At 41.7% G+C, this 18,611-nt stretch overlaps 2 protein-coding genes across 3 annotated transcripts; one reads left to right on the top strand and one right to left on the bottom strand.

Annotated features, from left to right (window-relative positions):
- Positions 1-1,595: 1,595 nt before the first annotated feature.
- LOC126565543 (YY1-associated factor 2) lies at positions 1,596-2,477 on the top strand. 2 transcript variants are annotated; one of them, XM_050222731.1, is made up of 2 exons: positions 1,596-1,847; positions 2,111-2,477. In XM_050222731.1, the coding sequence occupies exons 1-2, from the start codon at positions 1,709-1,711 to the stop codon at positions 2,428-2,430; spliced, it is 459 nt and encodes a 152-aa protein (XP_050078688.1). In that variant the 5' UTR covers positions 1,596-1,708; the 3' UTR covers positions 2,431-2,477. The 2 variants fall into 2 exon arrangements, with proteins under 2 accessions (XP_050078688.1, XP_050078687.1); XM_050222730.1 differs by having other exon boundaries at positions 2,096-2,477.
- Positions 2,478-14,892: 12,415 nt separating this feature from the next.
- On the bottom strand, positions 14,893-16,425 carry LOC126564569 (F-box/LRR-repeat protein 14). Its single transcript, XM_050221645.1, has one exon. It carries the CDS (start codon positions 16,398-16,400, stop codon positions 14,904-14,906), a length of 1,497 nt encoding a protein of 498 aa, XP_050077602.1. The 5' UTR covers positions 16,401-16,425; the 3' UTR covers positions 14,893-14,903.
- Between the last annotated feature and the right edge of the window lie 2,186 nt (positions 16,426-18,611).

The raw sequence follows: 18,611 nt of genomic DNA, 5'->3' as shown, positions 1-18,611 counted from the left end.
AAAACGATTTCGGACCCGTTTTGAATCCGGACTCAATTTTTTCTGGAACAATTTTTGAGCCCGGACTCGTTTTTAGTGGTGGTTTTTCCGCTTCATGTGTATTTTCGATTCTAGAGGGATTTATTTTACTTCTGTATCTGTATTCACTGTATTGTAATGAATAATTTACAACATTACATACAACAATTCAAAACGGTTTCGAATATGACCAGTCACGGGTTTAATGGTAATCGGACTGAGCTGCCTCGGGTGTGCAATAACTCCCAAGTAGCGTTGAACTCACAGCTTGAACTGTAAGCTGCAAAACCTTCCAAGAGGCGTAAACAACCACTGAATACTACCAACGATTTGCAATAGTTAAATATGTGCCGCTATTAAGGTTACTGCCGTTAATATTGGCTCGGCTGATATTATTGCTCGGTGGCATGCCACCAATTGCAAGAGAAATGTATGGGATTTAACATTTGAACATCAAACGTCAAATCCCATACATTTCCCTTGCAACTAGTGTCATGCCACCGAGCAATAACACCAGCCGCAAGCCATGAAATGATAATCACTTTACAATATCAACTTCTTGCAAAGATTCAGGCAAAAAATGCAAAAAACTGGTAGCAATTCAAAGGAGGTGCGAATGTCGCCTCAGACACTCAAAGCCTCGCAAAATAAAAGAAAAAAAAAGTTAAATAAATAAACTCTAGACACGCTTTTGATTCCAGACTCATTTTTTTTGCATTTCGCGCACGCACTTTATTTTTGCCTACTACCTAATTTGTTGACCGATTTAGATGCAGTTTTTTTGCATGTTGTCGTTTTTAATCCGGACTCTGTTTTAGTCCGGAACTGTTTTTGAGTCTGGACTCGTTTTGCACGTTGAACATTAGCTGTTCTCACTATGGTGAAGGACACCAAATGACAGAGTTAATAATATTGTGAATATCGTTTTCCCTTTCACGTACATGCAAATCTGATCAATCTCACTTGAAAACATGTACATATATTAACTTTCTCACAGACACTTCGGCTGGTTGAAAAATCATCAAATCAGTCGCAAAAATCAAGAAGAGCACGCGGTTTAAGTTTTCTGGAAAAAATGCATATTTGAGAAAACCGGTGTTTTTCACTACATCTTCTGAAATTCGAAAATATATCATAGTTTACAATGTTGTAAATAGAAATAAGTATACCACCAAACGAGCATTCGTTTTAATTATTATTTTGTAAGTAATAAATGAAAGCAACTGGTTAAATTAAACAAAAAAATTAAGAATAGCATTTCGAACATGTTGTGAACGGGTTTTTGTGCACCTTGGTAAATATATTCGATACTCTTGACATTGGCCAGTGACAACTGTCATTGTCGTAATAAGAAGAAGAAGACACATTCATGTATTCTTCAAAGTGTTTGCAAAAATCAGACAACATACATTTTTATCGGTCGCTTCATTACGTTGCATATCAAACGCTCTACTTATTTACAAACCTCTAGACATTTGTGAAACATTGATACCCGGAAATAGTGATAATGTGTGAGTTTAGGGAAAGAAATAGTAGAGTTTTTGTTGCGTTTAACTGCAGTCATGAATAGACATTACACTGCATTTACAATTGTCTGCTGGAAACAAGCGCTTTAGCATCAATACCCCGTACAAAGCGGCCTACTATAGTTACATCCATGGTGATGTAAAACGGTGGTGCGGAAAAAGCAATGGATAAAAGCAAATCACCCGTACGCCGTGCTAAACGTCAATCTAAAGTGGTGGAAGAAAACTTTTGGGACTGCAGCGTCTGTACTTATCGCAATACTGCTGAAGCCTTCAAGTGTTTAATGTGTGACGTGAGAAAAGGTACTCCGCATCAATAGAAAACCGTTTTCCACAAATGATTGTAGAGGTGGGCATTTGGTTGGAACTTTGCTAACTTCATCAACAAATTTCGCTGTTTTGCGCAGTGCTGGTTCGGTGATCGCTATTAGAAACACTGAGTGGAAGTTATAGGAAACCACCAACATATACCAAATGCATCATTCCTTCAACCATTTGTGCGGTGGACGTTAACGTTCTGCAGAGTGGGGATGCATTATAATTAATTTCAGTTTACTCCGTTCCAGGGACTTCCACGCGAAAGCCGCGACTAAACTCAGCTCTAGCGGCGCAACAAGCGGCAACGCAAGCCTTTCCCGGGGCGTCCGGAGGGTCTCAGGCAGGATCAAACGTAAAATCGCCAGGCGGCACAAAAGCACAGCGGAGCAAAGGCAAGCGATCGAAGCATCCTGCAAGATTAAAAAACATTGATCGTTCCAGCGGACAGACACGTGAAGTGACTGTCAATTCGGTCACGGTGGTCATTACCGAGTATAAACCAAAGCCCTCCGTTAGCCGGCATGACTCGAGTGAAAGTTTTAGTGAGAGTAATGATTCTAGAAGTTAAGCTTCCTTCCTGTTATACCTCTGATTGCTTTCTTAGGTAATAAGTGCAGATAATCTCTGCACATAATATAAAAATTTACGTTAGAAATTTTTTCGGTTTGTTCGTTAGAATGGATCGCTGGAATATTATATCCATCAACAACATCAGCTCATTACTTATGTAGAATAATTTCCCGCTGAATATTATTGTTTATTTTTTATCGTAAAGGGCAATCTTGTATTAAACACCATCAACGTTTTAGTTAGTTACGCTCACAGATCGACTAGCAGAACAACAAAGCATAAAATGTCGCTAAAAGAGTTGATATGAACAGATAGCTGGTATCCGTCAACTATTATAACGATAAATAGTCAAGTATTAAAACAAATCATGATTCTTTTAATTTGCTGCTTCTCAAACTCAACCCTGAAGTCTTTATAAATACCTTCTCAATAAGCGATATGTTTAAGTAAACTGTTTGATGCGAGAAACGAATCATGGTTATTTTCAAGAAATAAGCATGTTATTCAAACTAAAAAGATGCTCATTACATTCAAATCAAGAAAATAGGGTGTACACTTAGGTTTTGTTATGTTTTTTTTTTTTTATATTACCCAAAATGGTACATACATTTTCAAATTGAAGCAAGACAAATACACATTTTGTATTTTTGCTTTCATAGAAAATTAGTATTGTAAAGAATAAAACTCATCCACAACAACTGCCAGTTTCCAGCGTACGTATAGAATGGTAACATAAAGCTAACAATCTCAAAATAAGGAGAATGATATTGTAAATGAATAAACTTATAAATATGATAATCCAATGACTATCCTGTTTGTTGCTAGAATTTGCTGTGTTCTGAACCAGAAAACTATTAAATTACAGTAGTGGGAATCTAAGAAGATGTTTTACAAGATTAAAAACTTTTTTCATAATAATGAGAATATGGTGTGTAATAGAAATAATCCTAACGCTTAATTGAACACTGTATATAGGAAATGGGGCGGACCGGTGGTATAGGCGTCAGCGGCGCCGATCTTCAAACGGCAGGACCGGGGGGTTAAAATCCCATCCGGACAGTCCGCCCGTAGTTAAGACTGACTATTCAACTACGTGGTATCGGCAAGTCTAGTAAGCTATTCGATGGCCGGCGACATGACCTTACAAGGCGTTAAGCCAAGAAGAAGAAAAAGATGTAGGAAATACTATTGTAATGGCGTTTCATGATTTACGAAAAGCATTTTGAAACTAGTCCCTCATTTTCTTTTGCATTTGCGACAACAGGTTTGTAACTAATGAAATTCCCTTAGTTTCTTCAAAAGATGTCGTATGTCATTTATAGTTGCTTATGTGAGTTATAGTTAGTTTAAGTAATACATGGCTGATAATATATAGTAGAGAAAATAAATAAAAATTTAAAATTCCCCTCTTTCAGTTTGTGTTATTTTCTACGTACAAAAACCATGTTTTACGAACAGTTAACTAAGCTTTTGTGGCATCATCCTTCAGCAAATGTAGGCGACAACGGCGCCGGTCTTCAAACGGCTAGCCCCCGCAGTTCAAATCCCATCCGGAACGTACCCCCGTAGTGAGGACTGACTATCCAACTACGTGGTATCGGCAGTCTAGTAAGCTTTTTGATGGCCGGCGTGACCTTAGAGGTTGTTAAGCCAAAAAGAAGAATAATAATAATGCTTTGTGTTCCGTAGCATACAGATTTTTTTTCATGTCGGTAACAGCTTCCGAGACGGTTAGAGTGACGATCTTCACACGGCAAGTTGGCATATCAAATCCCATCTCGGACCGTCTTCTCATACGCGAGGAACTGACTATCTAGCTACCGGTTTACTAGATCAAGGAAAGCCAAAATAGCAGACCAAGACCTCCCGAGATTGCAATGGCTAAAAAAAAGAACATCGAATTTCATTCGTAAAAATTTTTCTGAGTTTACCCTATTGACCAAATCATTATAAATCATCGATTTTGACAAAATCATCGATTTGATCAATAGGGAACTCACGTAACAATTATTCGTAACGTTCGAGTTCAAAACCTAGGACCGCAGCACAGCTCCAACCAAACACTATGAACCTTGGTATAAACATAAAAATGGCAGATATACGGTTTATCCGGGTTGTTCATATTCCTATTGACCAAATTGCCTTAGCAACCAGTACTAAGGGGTTTTTCAATACAAATTTGCCTTACTAGTGCCTTAGTTGGCAGATTGACAAAGATTTTGTCAATAGGGATAGTGCCGGTATTTTCCCATTTCGAATGTGTGTGGGTGATGATGATAAGTCCCACCTCTTACCAGAAACCCACCAGAAAGCGTGGCCGTTGCTACACATTCTACAAATGCGTTAAATGCTAGAGTACTTTCGCAAAATTTGTACAGTCAGTTTCCGAGTCAGATGGAAAATGCAAGTGTTTGCTTGTTGTTATTTTTGTTATAAATTCAACTTGCGCTATCCAGAGTCTAACACAACATGATATCGATATGAGATTCTCATACGCAAATTTGTATTGAAAAAACCCCAAGTAAGTAGTGATTGTTAAGGCAATTTTGTCAATATGGTTAGCTCTACAACGTTTCTCAGTATGCAAGAATCAACCATCGGATCATTTCATTTTAACATCAAGGCGGACTGGGACTGCAGCAGAAATCCATTTAAGTAAAACGTTTAAAATATATCACATTTACATAAAAATAAAGTTTTGTCTTCCTCAAACATAAAAAGCAACTAAGCAAAAGAATAATTACTCAGAAACAATATAAATGAGATAAGGACAAGCATTCCTACGGGAAACCTAGAATAAGAGCAAACAATAGAAATGGAAAGGGCACGTCGATTACGTAGCTGATCCAGACCCCTTTGCCATTCGCCCTACGACGCTCCTCTTCGATGATGGGCGAACGATCGTTTGGGAAAGAAAACTCTACAGACTTGTGGCCCTGTTTGGCGACTACTAACAGCGCGAGAACTAGACTCTGAAGCGTCAAGCAGGAAACTGAAAGAGAAATCCCTTCGTTTGCTAGATGTAGGTTTGTAAGCGGGTTACGATTGTACGCTGGATTCGTGCTGAGGTAGAGGCACGGATATCAAAAGAACTGCAAGCCAAGGCACAAGACAAACGCAGCAAGTGCACGATCGCTGAGGAGCAATTTTCGGTGGACTGACTATTATGGGGTTCTTCAGTTCAGCATGCATGTCTGCGTTTGTGAACAGGGGGCAAGCTTAAAAGGGTCCTCGTGTCCTTAAAGCCTGGTTGGATACAACGCGAGCTCCGCAATGCAGCAACAGCGCACAACATCGGTTCGCTTGCCCCCCCCCCCCCCCCCTGGACGGGCTTGTTGGAGGGCTCTGTGGAGGGCTTTGGATTTGAATACAACAAACCACCACACACTAGGATCCGAATGTGTCTGGACACGTACACAGAACGTGCACAGGCCCTGTGTACGCACACACGCAGGTACCAATGTGCTGCCGAAGGAAGAGCGCACACACAGAATTTCATAAATGACAAGTTTTGCTTTAGAAATTTTAGCTGCCAAAGAGCTGAAGCAGGAAAGACGACAGCAGAAAAGTAGAAGTGACGAGGGCGGGCGCGCTGCGACGCCATGCCCGTTCCCTAGCTTCTACGGCGGAAACCCCCACGGACGAAAACCCGGTACTTTCTGGGCCGAACACAGCGCAGTAAGTAGCGAGAAACTCGAATTCGCTTATTTCTGGTTCGTGCGAGGTACAGTCGACGCATTCAGCACCAATTCCACGCAACGCTGCGGGATTCGTTCGGCTGGTCAGCATCGGTGAGCGCTGCGAGTGTACATTACTGCATCTATGGTGCTGCTTTGAAAATAACGTCAATTTTTAAAGGAATCTACATTAAAGTTCTGGATGAGAAGAGAGCTCGAAACGCGACGGCCTGTGTGTGAGCCTGAACCTGAAGCCCATCATCCCATCAGAGGGAGCGGAACGCTCCATGCACGAGGGAGCCTGCGTGCGTGCGACAGCGACGACGAATGGCTCCTGTGTCCCGTCGAAGAACGTGGAGCCGGCACCGGGCCTCATCGTGGCGCACTACATGGGAGGCCCCAATACATTCAACTGCTATCTCCTTCGCTCACGCGTCCAGTCCGGTTCATGTGCATACGAACACGCGTATGTATGCTTGCGCTAAACGGCACAGAGGAAATAGGACGGCGAATGCACTGAGCTAGAACGGCGAAAGAGTGCCGCACAAAGCTCCCTGGATCCTTCAACAGTCGGAGAGCGAGAGTGCAGTTTTCGCAAATACTGGCTTTTCCCATAGGCTGCTACAATCTGGCTTTAAAGTGAACGCTGCTTTCGCAAATTTCTTACGTCGATTGGGCATTAACGTACGAACTTCAAATCAGTTCTCAACTTCACTGAATTCAACAAGGATGTTAACATCTAAATTTTATAAAGCATTTTTATACTTAAACTTGTCCATTGTTAAAAATTGATGCATGCATTTTCTTTGAGTGTTATTTAGCTGAGTCTAGATCAACGGGATTCGTATTCATTAAATGTATAATTAGCTAAGGAAAATATAGCAAATATACAGATAATATAACGATGGTGAATTATAAAAGCCATGGTACACAATCCGAGATGTCAGAAAGATTTCGGTTGAAAGTGGCGATTGTCGAAAACTCAATGTCAAATAGATTACGACTGCCCGAGCCGAAATCTCCAAAATGTGCAGAACAGCGACAAAGCCGGCAAAGCTACAGTACGGCATTTTTTATCACTTATTTTCCTCGTTTAACTCCGCCACACACGATAGCGTAGCCAACCACTCCATAAAAACAGTTTTTAATTAATATTCTCACCGATTTATGATTTGGAATGGTTTGTTTGGCGATGGAAGATTGTTTGTTTGTTTGCAAATGGCACACGAATGATAGCAAATTTTTGCTTGCTATCGATGACAGCAACTTGGTGCGCTTATTGGTGCCAAATAACGCTAGTACATGATCCGAAAGCGTTTTGACGTTAAGTTTTCAGCTTTTCGAGTTTTCGCTTCGAGATCTCGGATCGTGTACCGTGGCATTAAGTCTTCACGCCGGCCATCCAAATGGCTAGACTGTCGAAATCACGTAGTTCGATAGTTAGTCCTCACTATTGGGGAACGGTTCAAATGAAATTTGAACCCTGATCCTGCCGCGTGAAGACCGATGTCGATATCGCCCCACACCCCTGTTTTACTTTTCTGGTTGAATATATTTATTGAGCGCATATAGTTGACTTGTTTGATGTTCTAAACTTTCACATAGAGGATCCAAGCTTAATTATGATTCTCTTTAACAGTTTTGGTTTACTTTTTCGTGGTGTGAAAATGGTGATGGGGGTGTCAATCCGAACCCGAGTGATTCAAAGGGGTTTCAGTTTTATTTGCAATGGTGCTAGTTCACGTAGTTATACGAGTTCTTTTTGCACTAATTTTTCACAAGATTTCAAAACGTAATTGGTGTATCATTAGTATTCAGTACTATTCCTATCACGGGCAAAGCATTCCGTAGATATATAGTTAGCGTTTAAAGCATTGATCTCCAGTCACAATTCTTATGGCATCCCGTAAACTTCGTCTGTGAATAGAAATGTGATTGACGCGACACTTATGGGACCTTACGCATAGCAGAAGTACTTGAATTGTAGACAAGAGAGTTTGTCTTTCAGTGAAGCCTGATAGCATGGTTTTAATAACATGTTCGACGTATTAAGGTAGCTTTCATGTCTTCTTCATTTCACTTCTTCTTCGTATTGATATAACAACCTACTAGGTCATGCTGGCCATCGAACCAGACCTCTTGCTACCACGAGCCTCTCTTTATTATAGCGGAACGGTCCAGATGGGATTTGAATTTCGGTTCTGTCATGTCAAAACCGGTGCCGCTGTCGCTTTTACCACCGTATCGGCCTTTAATCCTGATCAGATTAATCCAGCGAGTGTATAATACAGAGTAGTTGTTAAAATTGTGCTCCGGGAACATGGTAGTCAGTAAGTGATTTATTTAAGTACCAGATAAATATGATGCTTGGCGTAACAAAACCAAATAGAATTTTGTATTCAAATCATAAGAAGAAAAACCAACCGAGCATGCTCGGAATAAGGCAAATAACAGGGAGGAAATACCTTGTTAATATTTTGGATGCAACACGTAGTCATAGATGAAAAAAAAGTTCAACGATATTTTTTTGATAGGTAATAATAATAATGTCTATGATCCGTTGTACCTGTATTCCCTTTCTGCGATCGAAACACAAAACTATCTTACCTACCATTCGATGCCAAACATAAGGGAATCAGGTGCAAGTTTAAATAAAACATGTAAGATCTGAAGTGGAATGCCCAGAAATGAAGCAACCATCTTCTAAAGAATGATTGACACATAGCTTGTGTTTTCTAAAGATTGCGTTTGTATGATTCATTCATGTTGGAATCGGTAAAGTAACTTTACAGGTCAGACATCCCACCACACACCACACACAATCACGCATGGATGGTTGAACGTGCGATTTGACCCGTATCTTCCTTTGGTAGTTTATAAAGAAATTTTCACGGGTCCAAAAAACCATAAGACTAAAAGGAAGTTTGATGTATTTTCACCGTCCAGCATATCCTGAAGTACCTTCTACGTGGATGAAAACACCTTAAGAAGTATGTACGACAGCATCTACTTTAAAGATTGAAGGCACTCTACCAAAACTGCACTCTCGCTCTCCGACTGTTGAAGGATCCAGGGAGCTTTGTGCGGCACTCTTTCGCCGTTCTAGCTCAGTGCATTCGCCGTCCTATTTCCTCTGTGCCGTTTAGCGCAAGCATACATACGCGTGTTCGTATGCACATGAACCGGACTGGACGCGTGAGCGAAGGAGATAGCAGTTGAATGTATTGGAGCCTGCCATGTAGTGCGCCACGATGAGGCCCGGTGCCGGCTCCACGTTCTTCGACGGGACACAGGAGCCATTCGTCGTCGCTGTCGCACGCACGCAGGCTCCCTCGTGCATGGAGCGTTCCGCTCCCTCTGATGGGATGATGGGCTTCAGGTTCAGGCTCACACACAGGCCGTCGCGTTTCGAGCTCTCTTCTCATCCAGAACTTTAATGTAGATTCCTTTAAAAATTGACGTTATTTTCAAAGCAGCACCATAGATGCAGTAATGTACACTCGCAGCGCTCACCGATGCTGACCAGCCGAACGAATCCCGCAGCGTTGCGTGGAATTGGTGCTGAATGCGTCGACTGTACCTCGCACGAACCAGAAATAAGCGAATTCGAGTTTCTCGCTACTTACTGCGCTGTGTTCGGCCCAGAAAGTACCGGGTTTTCGTCCGTGGGGGTTTCCGCCGTAGAAGCTAGGGAACGGGCATGGCGTCGCAGCGCGCCCGCCCTCGTCACTTCTACTTTTCTGCTGTCGTCTTTCCTGCTTCAGCTCTTTGGCAGCTAAAATTTCTAAAGCAAAACTTGTCATTTATGAAATTCTGTGTGTGCGCTCTTCCTTCGGCAGCACATTGGTACCTGCGTGTGTGCGTACACAGGGCCTGTGCACGTTCTGTGTACGTGTCCAGACACATTCGGATCCTAGTGTGTGGTGGTTTGTTGTATTCAAATCCAAAGCCCTCCACAGAGCCCTCCAACAAGCCCGTCCAGGGGGGGGGGGGGGGGGCAAGCGAACCGATGTTGTGCGCTGTTGCTGCATTGCGGAGCTCGCGTTGTATCCAACCAGGCTTTAAGGACACGAGGACCCTTTTAAGCTTGCCCCCTGTTCACAAACGCAGACATGCATGCTGAACTGAAGAACCCCATAATAGTCAGTCCACCGAAAATTGCTCCTCAGCGATCGTGCACTTGCTGCGTTTGTCTTGTGCCTTGGCTTGCAGTTCTTTTGATATCCGTGCCTCTACCTCAGCACGAATCCAGCGTACAATCGTAACCCGCTTACAAACCTACAACTAGCAAACGAAGGAATTTCTCTTTCAGTTTCCTGCTTGACGCTTCAGAGTCTAGTTCTCGCGCTGTTAGTAGTCGCCAAACAGGGCCACAAGTCTGTAGAGTTTTCTTTCCCAAACGATCGTTCGCCCATCATCGAAGAGGAGCGTCGTAGGGCGAATGGCAAAGGGGTCTGGATCAGCTACGTAATCGACGTGCCCTTTCCATTTCTATTGTTTGCTCTTATTCTAGGTTTCTCGCAGGGATGCTTTTCTATATGCGTTCGAATTTTCTTTCTTGTTTCATACTTTCCGTTTATGGTTTGTTTTCAGATGCTTGTTTTTCGTGTATGCTTAAGGCTGTTTTTACTAAAATGTGAAACAAATATATACGAAAATAATAAATTTTCTGAGGTAAACGAAAAAAGCTAAAGTTTAGACTGCTGCCATAAAAGAGCGTAACATTATTTTTTTTGTCATTTTCTCAAAGGGTTTTTAAAATCGCTACTACTACCTGCATAACTCATAGAAACACACAAACACGAACAAAAATACAAAAGAAATAAATAAAATAAAAAAAACTCGTACCTACTTCAATCCTTCAAGAGAAATAATGAAATATCCAGAACAAAAAGCATAAAAGAAAAAAAAAAAGAATCCAAAGTGTTTCCTGCACTATTGGATTCCTCTACTCCATTTCTACCCTGCTATGTATGGCTGTGTGTGTGAGAGTGTGTGTGTGTGAGTGATTTCCAGGAATTTGTTTGAGACCCGAGTCCTCTTAAACACCGTGGCGTTGCGTTTTGATTGATTTTCGTACTGTTGCTTTGCGGGCTTTAGTGTTGTTTTCTTGTTTCATTTTCGTCTCATGTTCCATGCTTCTCGAATATCTTTCGTGTCGTTTCCTTTTTGTTGAAGCATCTTGTCATGTTTCTGTTTCTGAAATTTCATTCGTAAAGTTTTCTGGGAATTTTCAATCTTTTGTACATGCCGTTTTACAAAAGGCGGGGTGAACTATTAGCCTCATTTTTCCATATACCAGCGTTGGAATTTTGTTCTTTCCATTTTTATTTTAAAGTTGTATAAGGTGGTTCAGATAAATTTGAATAAATAAAAAAAAATTTAACTTCACCAACCAACATGAACCAAGTTGATCTGTTAACATAGAATAGATTGTTATTGGAATACGATCAACTGTAAGCCGACAGGTATGTGTCTTGCCCTTGAAACACAACACACATACAGATATAGAGTTAGAAAATGACCAGGCACATAAAGATGCGCCAACCATAGAAGAACTGGAAACCTTTTCCACACTGCTTTCCGGTTGAATCAGACCTTTTTTTTCCTGGCCTTTTTTTCCACACACTAACGCAGGTAGTCCGACAATGCAGTCCTTCGCGTTGGCCTCTCTCGCAGAGGACCCCATGGAAGATATAGGTAAAAGAGCCATGGACGAACAGCATAGAAGGAGATATGCATAAGCAAATAGCAAGTAATCTTACCACGCTTTGTGCTTTCGTTCCTCGGGGAGAAGGATTTCTTTCCAAAACTGAAAACCAAGCATAGGAATAGGATCTGTGAGGTGGCAAGGATGCCAGGCAATGGGTGACAGGGGTAAAGATCGAAAGAACTCTCTGCTTGCTCTACGATTTGTATGGGAACGCACAGAAAAAGAAATCGTGACACCAAAGATTCTTCTATCCCAAAAACTGGCTACCCTGTTCGGTTAGAGTAGTGAAACAAAACAGTAAAGCAAAGCAAAGAAAACAAGAAAAAAGTTTCTTCAAATTGTGTTGTGAAAAATGAAAACTGAGAACGATCTGGGAAGCAATGGTTGAAAACTGTAAGCACATCATAAGCGAGATCCTCCAAGAGCAAAGCGAGGGTTGGTAGAAGTTCGATACACGTTAGGCTGAAGCAGGACACTGAACACAGGTAGTAAAGCATTGCATCTCTTCAATCTTGGTCCCTAGCATAAAACATGCACAGGTAGAAAGCGGACAGGTTGGTTGTGTAAAGCGTTTACAAATAAAAGTGACTTGAAATGGTTTTTGTTTTTGAAACGTCAACGTCAACCACTGATCAACGCTGTTGACCACTAGCCCTCAAAAGACGGCAATTTGTTTTTGCCAATTGCTAACATGGTTTAAGTGGTACAATGGATAGTAAAAATTTAACATACAATCCACGCTACTTGCTTTCTGCTTACAAACGTAACACTTTTATGACATATTGACACTGCTTAAATGTGTGTCAACCTTTGCCAAACAAAAGCTGCTAGCGACCGAAAAGGGGAAACATTGGGGAAAAATAATCTAACATTGGTGGATGGATAGCTGAAGTTTTAATTTTAAATTTTAAAACATACGAAGGTTTGCATGTGTGCCGCAGTAACATACTTATTTTCAGTTTTGTAATTATTTGTATTGTATGATGTTTTACATTTTATGATGTTACACGCGAACCACCTGCCAATAAAAGCACAACTTAAACTTACTTAGCGCAGCAGGCCTTGTTATGATATAACACAAGTAAGCTTGTCCGCTCTCTCTCACTCTCTCTCTCTCTCTGGGCCTTTGCACTAACTAGTGCACACGAGTGAACTGTTTAACATTACATATTGAGGCAATCATTTGTCAACAATGTGTAGAGAACGTTTTTAACAAGGTGTTTTGGTTTTATTATTTTGCTTCAGCAATGATATGCTTTTGCATCGGTAAACAGCTGTTCTAGCAGAAGGTTTGGCCGTTGTTGTGTGTTGACTTTTGCACACCGAACACAACCGATTTAATGAGGACGTGATTGCACTGTAGCAAGTATTTGTTTAAATTGAACACCGCAATGCGTGCAACACGAGTAACCAGCAGCCAAATTGAATTGATATTGTCGATAGGGTTGATGTTTGTTTTTGATGTGTGCTTTTATTCTATTCAAAATAACACTTTGCAACGAGATATGATACAGCAAAACTGGAACGATACAAATGTACAACTTTTTACAACATTTACAATGCAACTGGCAAACACAAGTACCTGTCATTAATTTACTTACCAACAAACCACAACATCAATCTGTTAAGCGAGCATTTGACACATTTTTACCCGTAAATAATAGCATCCACCAGACAAGGCAAACACCAAAAACCATATCTAACTTAAGCAATATTTCTTTCTTGTTAGCGTGTACGAAAAGGTAATAAAAAAATTAAGAACACAAAAAGAACGTTGTTTTCAATATTTGGTTTTAATTTTTCCGTTATTTTCCGTTTTCAGTGTTTTTATAACGTTGAAAAACATATTGTACAGAAATTAATACAGTTGACGTATACCGAACTACACTTTACACATATTGCCATATGCCTCCGGAGGCATGATCGCAAGTGTATGGTTGACGGAGACCCTTTTTTTTTTGTTTCACGTACCAGTATGAATTTAAAACACTGACTTTTGATTAAGCAGATTCAAGGACTGTTTGTGCACGGTCCACACACGATGATATATCTGATCCCGTTTGTTTCCTTGTAACTTATATCGGTCTGGCCCAATGAAACGGAGATCGAATGTCTCGTTTATTCGTGTTCTGCTCTCACACATAAGCGTCTACAACCGTCGGCTGGTTAACGAACAATTTAAATCATTTGAATCGTATGGCTTTTGGTTTGTCCTAATTGGTTTACTTAAAATTACAACAATATAACCCTATGAGTTTCGACATGTCACACCCTGACAACGGAACCGGCTAATCTGCAGAACAACTTCCTTTTAATTGGAAAGTGTTTGATCTAGTATCTTTAAGTGTTGCCTGTTTGTGGGTTATACTTAACCGATCACAAGTTCTCTGCCTTTCGGCAAGCCTTTTGATGGCAGCGGAGCACGTGCAGAACAATAACGAAGAAGAAGAGAGAGAGAGAGAGAGAGAGAGAGAGAGAGAGAGAGAGAGGAAAGTCTCTTCTTCTTTCCCCTTTGGTACATCGTGTGTTAATTCGAGTAACTTATCATAATAGTCGTATTGTACAATTAAAGCCATTAACGTAACACATCTCACAGAATTACGCTTCGTCTGCGGGAGACAGATGAAGAGTGGACGTGTTTTTGGGACAAGTAAAATCTTCAGTCACATTAAACCTTACCTCCGATCACAATAGCCTTTTCTTTTGCTCCCGCACGCCTGGCACATGTACTTTGGAATAAAGGATCATATGCTTAATCTTTGCCGTGTTTTTTTTTTTTTTTTTTTGATAAATTGAAAATAACCCTTCAAAATAACGTCGTTTTGTGTAAAACAAATGTACAGTGAGAGTAAAAAAAAAAAACTATTTCAAACGCATTTTTAACGGAAATAATCTAATAATCTAATCAAATCGTAACGCAACATACAATCAACATAAAACAATCTCTTCCGTTCGGCGTCTTTTTGTCCATCTTTTTGACAGTGTGTTGTTTTGCTATACTAAACTATACTATACTGTACGCGAACGATGGGCTTGCTGCATGATGCTGCACGGTAATTCTTAATAGTGTTCTAGAGCACATCACCGGACATGCCAAAGACCGAGATTAACCTTCGACAGTCGCGGCAATTGATTAATCTTTTGCAGCGCATCAGGCGTTAACCGGGTGCAGCCGTAAAGATCGATGGCACGTAAGTTGACCAGTTCTGCTGCTACGATTTCTAACCCACGATCGGTGATACGGCTACACTGGCCAATGTTGAGCGTCTCCAGATCGTGTAGCGATTTGGCAATGCGGGAAAGCCCCTCGTCCGTGATTTGACACGCACTGAGGCTTAGAGAGCGCAGCTGGAATAGTCCTTGCGAGATGTGCACCATGGCCTGGTCGGCCACCTTATCACAGAAGCTAACATCCAATGTTGAGATCGTGCTGCAGCCTTCCGTCAGGTACGCCATACCGATGTCCGATATGTTATCACAGGCGCGCAAATTCAGCTCTTCCAGGCGCGACATACGCGCCAAATGCTTCAACCCACTGTCAGTGACGGACACGCAGAAGCTTAGATTGATTGACCGGAGCGAAGTGAGACCTTGGGCGATGTGGCGCAGAGCTTCGTCTGATAGACGCTGACAGTCCTGCAGCCCCAGGTACTCAAGGGCCGGAGTGCCGTCCGCCGTTTCTTTGCTCAGCCCAGCCAGATGGCCAATACCGTGGTCAGAAATGTGCCAACAGGAACGTAAATTGAGACGTCGTAGCTTCTTCAGGCCCCACGAAATAAGCAGCAAGCCCGTGTTGGTGATGTTGCTGCAGCCACCGAGCTCTAGGACTTCAATATTCTTCAAATGCTGCGTAATGCGTCCAAGGCTCGAATCGGTCACTTGCTTGCAGAGAGACAGATTGAGCACCTTCAGATTAGGAAAGTCTGCCGCAAACGCGTGCCCAATAGCCATGTCCGTGATATTATAACAGCCACTCAGATTAAGCGACTCCAGGTTGGGTACACCGGTTACGATGTCCTTTAGTGCGCGCCGTACCGATAATACCTGAACGCGCTTGATGCCTCGTTTGACCAACGAGCCAAAAAGTGTTGGTGAGGGTCGCCGGAGATGCAGACTAGCTTCGACGCCTCGCCAGCAACTTTTCGCGTATGCAGCATCCCGCCAGACGGTGCATACCTGAGCGGCACGCCCACGATCCTTGACGCTTAGCTTGGCAAAGATCATTGCCAATATTTCAGGGTACAGGTGTCCGATGTGTGTGCCTTCCTCCTCGATGGCTTGTGACGGCGGGGTGATCGGACTTTTTGGGCGATTCGCTGAACGGACCGACCCATGGTGATGATGATGAGCCAGATGATGTCCGGGATGTGCGTGATGAGAATGGACATGATGATGCGACAAATGATGCGATGGAATGGTGTATATAGCGGGTGAGGCGGACGTCTGTTGCAGATGTGGCTGGTGCAAAACCACTGGATAGGGTGCAAACCTATGATGATGTCCACCGGCAATCGTGTGTGGCCGGTGCGATATGAAACCGCCCGGAATTTCGGTCAGCATAAAGCTAGCTTCCTCCATTGACACTTTTGATTATTGTAGGGCGGCTCAATCACCACAAGCACGCCGGTTTTTTTTTTCACTTTTTGTAAAGAGCTTGTTTCCAAGTACAGAATACGATTCGTCGACACGTTTCACTCAATGCACCACGGCACGGTAAAGTTTATAACACATCCAAAGTTACGCAGATCAAGCTGTGTCGTCAGTTTTCACTCTGTCACTACGAATAGCTAATGTGCGTGTACTGTGGCGCTCGATTCTCACCACAGTCTGTCTTTGCTGATCTCAGCGGCCAACAAGACCGGACTTGTTGGCATTGCCGTTTCCTCTATTTTTCACAACGCCAGGTAAGACACTCTACTGTACAATAACTAGCGATCCCACGCGGACCCGACGTAATTGTTGCCGTAAGCACGTCAAAACCGCACACACGCACACGTGGTCTCACACGCACGCACGCACACAAACACGCACGATAGTAGTATACACACAATAGCGCACAGATTAGATTGCCAAATAAGCGGTATACAATTAAGTCGCTGCGAGCACCAATGGTCGATGTTTAGCACTGAGTTGCGCACTTTCTGGGCTTATTTTAACAACAATAGTATGGTACCACCTGGTACGTAATCAGACACCAACACAACGCATCTATCCATGCGTTGCAAACGTGCGTAATGATTTTGAATTGTAACAATATTTCACGATTTCAGACGGTGCAGCTTAAAACATGCAGATTACGTACTGTACTCAGATTCGATGATTCTACTTTACGAACGCCGTAAAGAATATGTCAGTCTCAACCGAGACATCGGGCAGTACGTAAACAGTACGGACGCAAGTGTTCAAACTAACAGATTTATCGGAGTACCACGCTTCGCACGTCCGCTCGGCACAAAAAATGAATGAAAAATGAAAATGGGAATGAATGAAGGCCGAACTTGAATGAACAAAATAACTACTGGCTCTGCCTGTGTATGTGTTTGTGTTTATGTATAGCTATTAATGCACCTGACTGATGCATTGCACTGTGGGAAAATGATAGCAACATGGTACAAATAATTAATCATAAAAACAGTGTTTTTAGTTTGGAGCTCTGGCGCTCTCCTTGTTAGTGGTTCATTTTAATAAATGTTTTTTTTATTTATTTTTGATTTTTTTAAATGTCCGGATTCATTCGTCTCTGTAACGAATGCAGTCTATGAAAAGTTTTGTGTGAATTATGATTTGCCATCTATTTTCCTAGTTTTACCCACTGTTTTTCATTTAAATTTTTTTTCCTTTGCCTTCGAATCATTCTGTTCATTCGTATGGTTCATGGTAGTTGAACCGCTCCGATTATCCGTGGTCAGATTCGAAAACCCAAGCAGCCTCGAAAATCTTGACACTGTTGACCCAAACACCAATCTGTGACAATAGTCAAATAGCCATCTGTCAAATAATGATACGTTTATTTTTCTGAAAATGAATCACTCTCGGGTAGAGGCAAATGTAGTCTCAAGGCTACGGACCACGGGTAACTTCAATCTGTTGAAGTCGATGTGAAACTGTAAAGAATTTCTAATTTGTGATTTAATCTTTTTTCCGGTTGCCCCGTTTAGGTAGCTTGTGTGTGAGTATGGTTTCCAAAAAGTTTTTTAAAGTGAAAAAAAGTTCATAAACGCTCACAAGAACCTAAAATTTTGATTATAAAATATCGCGTGTAATTCGACGAGTGATTTCAAACTGTTTAAATCTATGTGGAACTGTAAAAAAATCTCAATTTAATAGGCATAAGGTATAAGTAGATTGTCCAGGTGAACGCAAAGCAAGAAAATGTTTCAAGCACTCAACCAGCACTCATGTTAAATTTTGATATTGAAATCTTTCGTGGCCTGTGGCCTTAGAAAGAAGCTAATTTGACAATCATAACATCGATTTCTCGATTTAGAGAGTTTTTGTTGAACGTTTGAGCACGAAGGTTTTAAAGGCCGTGATCCACAAGCGATTCCAAAATCAAAACTCCAGTTTGTGGTTTGTGGTTTTCTGAAATTGCAAATTGGTGTGTTGGAAACTTTATAAGGTTCTCAACGCCCTGTCAGTTAGGAGGTGCGAAGAAGAATAGAAGAGATAAGAAGGATCAGAAAAGGGAGGACGAGCCTGCCCCGGGATCAGCTAGGGAACGATCGATTCATTCGAAAACTTATAACGAGCGGATAAAGATCGGAAAATTAATATAAGCGCGCGCGAACA

Source organism: Anopheles maculipalpis, chromosome 3RL (genome assembly GCF_943734695.1).
Source record: "Anopheles maculipalpis chromosome 3RL, idAnoMacuDA_375_x, whole genome shotgun sequence".
Lineage (NCBI taxonomy): Eukaryota > Metazoa > Arthropoda > Insecta > Diptera > Culicidae > Anopheles > Anopheles maculipalpis.
This window is presented reverse-complemented; position numbering and strand designations above follow the sequence as displayed.

Bases quoted from the DNA above. Each gene is read 5' to 3' on its own strand.
- LOC126565543 (XM_050222730.1), top strand. From the start codon at position 1,709: ATGGATAAAAGCAAATCACCCGTACGCCGTGCTAAACGTCAATCTAAA. The intron at 1,848-2,095 runs GTACTCCGCATC...AATTAATTTCAG, and splicing joins AATGTGTGACGTGAGAAAAG to TTTACTCCGTTCCAGGGACT.
- LOC126564569 (XM_050221645.1), bottom strand. From the start codon at position 16,400: ATGGAGGAAGCTAGCTTTATGCTGACCGAAATTCCGGGCGGTTTCATA.